Source organism: Lactuca sativa, chromosome 4, assembly GCF_002870075.4.
Source record: "Lactuca sativa cultivar Salinas chromosome 4, Lsat_Salinas_v11, whole genome shotgun sequence".
Taxonomy (NCBI): domain Eukaryota; kingdom Viridiplantae; phylum Streptophyta; class Magnoliopsida; order Asterales; family Asteraceae; genus Lactuca; species Lactuca sativa.
This window is the reverse complement of record NC_056626.2, coordinates 405,539,575-405,544,746: the sequence shown is the minus strand read 5'-3', so window position 1 is coordinate 405,544,746 and position 5,172 is coordinate 405,539,575. Positions and strand designations below refer to the sequence as shown.

The window sequence follows — 5,172 nt, the reverse complement described above, 5'->3', positions numbered from 1 at the left end:
TTATTTAGATAAATATAAAACTACATAACCATCTAATGTATCATTCTTCGAAAATGATCATACTAATTAATGTGAATATATCTCACTTATTACGAGGTATATTAGTGAAAGTCGTGCATGATATGGATTATGGATATCATTCTACTTGCATATGAGCGATAGAGCGGTATTTGTAAATACCGGATGCTGGTATAGTAACAATATGGCTTGATTAAAGGGTAAAGGAAAATTGAAGCATGTTACTCACTATAAATATAAGAGAAAATGGTCAGAGATCACGTACACCGGGAATGAAGGTTTAGACTTTAGATAGAAATTCATGTGCTCCAAAAACCATTTTATATATTTATCATTTCACAATTCTGGTACATGACTTCTGGTCAACTAAAACTACATTTTATTTAAGTTTAGCGTCATATATTTTGAACTAGTTAATTTTTTTAATAGAAGAAATTAACATGAGGGCATAGCTTCATTACTTCTATATGTTTGAGGTTTGGAATAAAACTATGGGTGTTAATCAATAACTCGACATGATAAAAATGCAAGACACAAAACAAATTTGGGACCAAATTTGTGTGTGTGTTCAAAATTTGACATGATATTAACATCTGTTTTCATGTTTTGTATGATAAAATATGTATTAAATAAACAAATAGTTGTTTTATGTTATATTTGTTGTGTCGTATGGTGTTTTAGTTAGGTTGTTTTCGTATTAATATAAAAAACACGACATCGTGATGTGTCGCTTCAGACAAAAAAACCAACATAATTGTCCGATTTGACACCCTTAAATAAAACAAGAGATCTTGGTTCAAAGTTTTGCGATGGCAGTTATCATTAAAGTGTTGTGTAAGAATCACTTTTCATAATCTAACTTCTCATAATCTAAGGAATCTCCTTGCTAACTAGAGAGTTTCTCGATCCTAGCAAGTCAATGACAACCTCATCCATCTCTTACTCAATCAAATTTTGAATTTTTTTTTTAAAAAAATTAGTATTTGTTGAATAGTATAAAGGTAAAAGTAATTTATAATATAGTAAATATAATTCCATTACATTAGAATAAAGCATGTTCAAATTTTGAACCCGATACCTTCATTATACAATTTCACTCTCCATAGTTTCCGTGGGGCAATATGGGATGATCACAAAAATAACCTGATTTTTGGAATTATAGATAAATGACAACTTTTGAGTATTTTCCGAAATAATTACATGTCCAAAACGGGTCAATTTTGGATTTCGGATATAGCTACGTTGTGTAATTCGTTTTCATTTGCACCTATTATTTGTTTATCGTATTTCAGAAATGTTTTTTTTTTCTATTTTGTGGTGAATTGGTTAAAGGTGAAGATTTTGGTCATTTTGATAGGATCCGTAAATAAGCTTTCTGAAAATGAAAGTACTATAATTGAGATATATTTAATTTATTGAACAAATATGATGTTTTATTAAAGCATTGGGTGTGGCTAACTAGTCATAACACCATTTTGATGTCACCTCACATGTTACATCACCAATGATGTTATAACACCAAGTGAGGAAATGATCACCATGTTACTTTTTGTTATAACACAAACTTTTTTCCACTTTGTAACTTATTTTTTTTCGAATTTCTTTTTTTTTTAATTTAAACAAATATTTTTTAATTATAACATAATAAATAAAACATAATGTTTAAAAATTATAAATAACATAATAAAAATAATTTTTAAAAATTAATAAAATAGAAATTAAATTACACGTAACATCCAAATTCAAAAAAAAATACAACGTTATGCGGTAAAAAAAACATTTTTTTAAAAAACTAAACGTTATTCATTATCGTTATTCTTACCATAGAAGATATAATCGGTCAAGTACTCTCGAAGTTGTTTGTGTTTATTTGTATCCTGAATGTCAACGACTCGATGCAAATACTATGATGTTCCTGGTTAAAACTAAACGTGTTTGGGCTCCATTGGGATATAATGTGCAATATTTCGTCCTTTATCTTCTACTACCATGTTATGCATCATGATACATACATACATGATATATCGTAGAGTTTCTAAATCCATTGGTCGTGTTTCATGTTTAACTATATGCCACTTCACCTTCAGCACTCCAAAAGTACATTCCGTATCCTTATGTGCTTCTTCTTGTCTTCTCTTAAGAAAAATGTATGTTTCTTCAACCGGGTGGCGGAATGGCTTTACGAATGTGGAATACAGATGATATATTTCATCTGTAAGGTAATACACATATTTGTATTCATTTCCATTCACCGTGAAAGGAGCATCCAGGGTCTTTCCATTCAAAAGATCGTCAAATATAATTGATCAAGAGCGTTAATGTCGTTGTTGGAACCCGCAACCCCAAAAAATGCATGTCAAATCCATAAATCTTAAGAAGCAATAGCCTCTAAAACCAATGAAGGTGATCCGTGATGACCACTTGCGTATTGCCATTTCCATGCTACCGGACAATTTTTTCATTTCCAGTGTGTGCAATCAATGTTTCCAATCATTCTTAGAAATCCATGGCGTTCTTCATGCGCCGCATACAATTCTTACAAATCATGCAAAGAAGGTTTCCGCAAATACACGTCTCTAAATGTTTCAACAACACCCTTGACAATGTATACAAACTATCCCTTGCGGTTCTTTTAGACATTCTTATATAGTCGTCCATGGTGTCGGGTGACTCGTCCATGGTGTCGGGTGACTCCCCCATAGTCATCAAACGAATGGCCGCAACACATTTCTACAACGTTGTAACCCTCGTCTACCTCTAGCATCATATCTCAATTGAAAAAATTCATATCTAAAAATAAATTAACTACAGTTTAATAATATAGTACATTTGTTGTAAAATAAAAAAAAATAAAAAAAAAAACATGTAGTACATTTGTATTTACTTTGTATAAAAATATAGTAAAGAAACTATACCGACGACGTTAGTCGCCCATAACGAGTAAAAAAGAACACATACCGCATGCTCTTATAGTTGAGATATTTTCTTTACACGATAAAAAAAAACTTTTTTACGAAAAAATTTTAGTATTGGTTAAGATATATTAAGGTTGTTAGTTTGAATACTTTATGACAAAAAGAGCTTTTTTGCATAAACATGAAAATTATGGCACCTGAGGTGTCAAGTCACTCAATACAATAAGTATCCAAAAATCTAATAAGTTTATATTAAAATATGATTATTAAAAATTATAAATAATTAATATAGTAATTGTGTCAGTTATTACATAAAATCTTGGGGCAGGTTTTCTATTTAAGGAAAGTGATGGAGAGATACCAATCCCCAACTCCGAACAGTCACCGGAAAAGCTGCCTAAAATGGTCCACAAGGAATAGTATTAGTAGCCTTTGCTTCTCTTCCAATATTACTCTGAATAAAGCATCCATCCTACTTGCTTATATCAACTATCAACTCACGCAAATCATATATCCTTCCCCTATAATCTGCTTCATCTGTATAGGTTTGTTTCCGATCAGATTTTGATGGCGGAAGTAGCTGTTGTGGAAGCGCTTTTGTTCGGCGATGATGGAGCCAAGGCCGCCGCCACAGAGGCAGTTATTCATCTCACAAACAAACAGAGACACAAACTGGCTGATAATGGAGCCATTCCTCCTCTCCTCTCCATGCTTCATAATCCTCCAGATTTCAAATCCCTAGAATCTGCACTCTTTGCTCTCCTCAGTCTCGCCTATGGCAGCGAAAGGTTCGTTTCGTTCGAACACACTAACTGCATCACGTTTGATTAGATTCGAGTTACAGGTGGACTGAATCGAAATCTAATGGAGAAATGAGTATAAAACTTTGCTTGAAACATATAAATAAGCAATCGAATTTATGGAGTTCGATTGAATCGAATTTATTGAGCTTTTCAACCTCAAAAAGTGAATCGTAATCGATTGGAATTAACACTTTCTGTGTTATGTTTTACAGAAACAAGATCCGGATTGCGAAATCAGGAGCTATTCCTCTCTTTTTAAACCTCATACGATCCCAAATCCATCCATTAATCGACCACGCCATAGCAGCACTTTTAATCTTATCATCTTCCTCGTCAAACAAACGCTCAATGGCGACATCAGGTGCAATCGAAACCCTAAATCAAACCCTCCTTCAAAACAACACCACCCAAGTAAAACTCGACATCATAGTCACTCTCCATAACCTATCACCATATATCCCCACCTTTCTTTCATCATCTACATCATCTTCTTTAATCCACCTCATCCACGAATCCGAAAAATCATCCAAACTAGTCGAGAAATCAATGTGTCTACTCGAACACTTGTCTTCTTCATCAGAGATCGCGTTGAGAGCGATTTCATCGACAGAAATCGGGATTAGGGCAGTTGTGGAGAGTGTAGAAGAAGGTTCGAAGCAGTGTAAGGAGTACGCAGTTGGGATTTTGTTGATGATATGTGAGAGTAGTAGGGAGAGATACAGAGGAATGATTTTATGTGAAGGAGCGATTCCGGGTTTACTTCAGGTTAGTCTTGATGGGACAAGGAGAGCTAAAGGGAGTGCTAAATCGCTGCTTAGGCTTTTGAGGGACTGTGAGAGTGGTGGTGGTGAGAGATTGAAGAATGTGGTGGTGGAGGAGGTTATGGGGGAGATTTACAGAGGTGGAACGGAGGTTGGAATGGTGGAGGAGATGATTGCTAGGCTTACTACATGAATAATTTTACAGAGAAGGTTTTACTCTGTTTCTTGTTCTTGTGGTTGTATATATTATACACGTTGGGTTTATCATATTTATGAAGAGGCTATTCACTAAAATAAACTAAATTACTAAAATAGAAGCACTTTGGAATTATTTTATGAATAATCCCAATACAAAAAAGACATTTTGGGCCAAGGCTTGTGGTGGGCCTTATTGGGCTTTGACTGGTTAACCGGCAACCCAGGCTAAATTCTTTGGGCCAACGGTCTGGAGGTATTACCGGGCTATTCCCTGGCTTTTTCTGGGCCTACCAAGGCATCGGTCCGAGTCGGGGCAAAATATAATTCTTTAAAAACATGATTGTAACAAATATGTGGATAAATATTGAAACAAATGCTAATCCATAATTTAGCGTGATTTTGCGTGTTGCCTTTAATCAACTTGACACTTATGTGTATGGATTTAAATAATATAAATGATCATTAAATATGATTAGA

At 34.0% G+C, this 5,172-nt stretch overlaps 1 protein-coding gene across 1 annotated transcript; it reads left to right on the top strand.

The window, feature by feature from the left end:
* Positions 1–3,190: 3,190 nt before the first annotated feature.
* LOC111883101 (U-box domain-containing protein 3) lies at positions 3,191–4,814 on the top strand. The gene is made up of 2 exons (XM_023879475.3): positions 3,191–3,721; positions 3,949–4,814. Exons 1-2 carry the CDS (start codon positions 3,501–3,503, stop codon positions 4,688–4,690), a joined length of 963 nt encoding a protein of 320 aa, XP_023735243.1. The 5' UTR covers positions 3,191–3,500; the 3' UTR covers positions 4,691–4,814.
* The last annotated feature ends 358 nt before the right edge of the window (positions 4,815–5,172 follow it).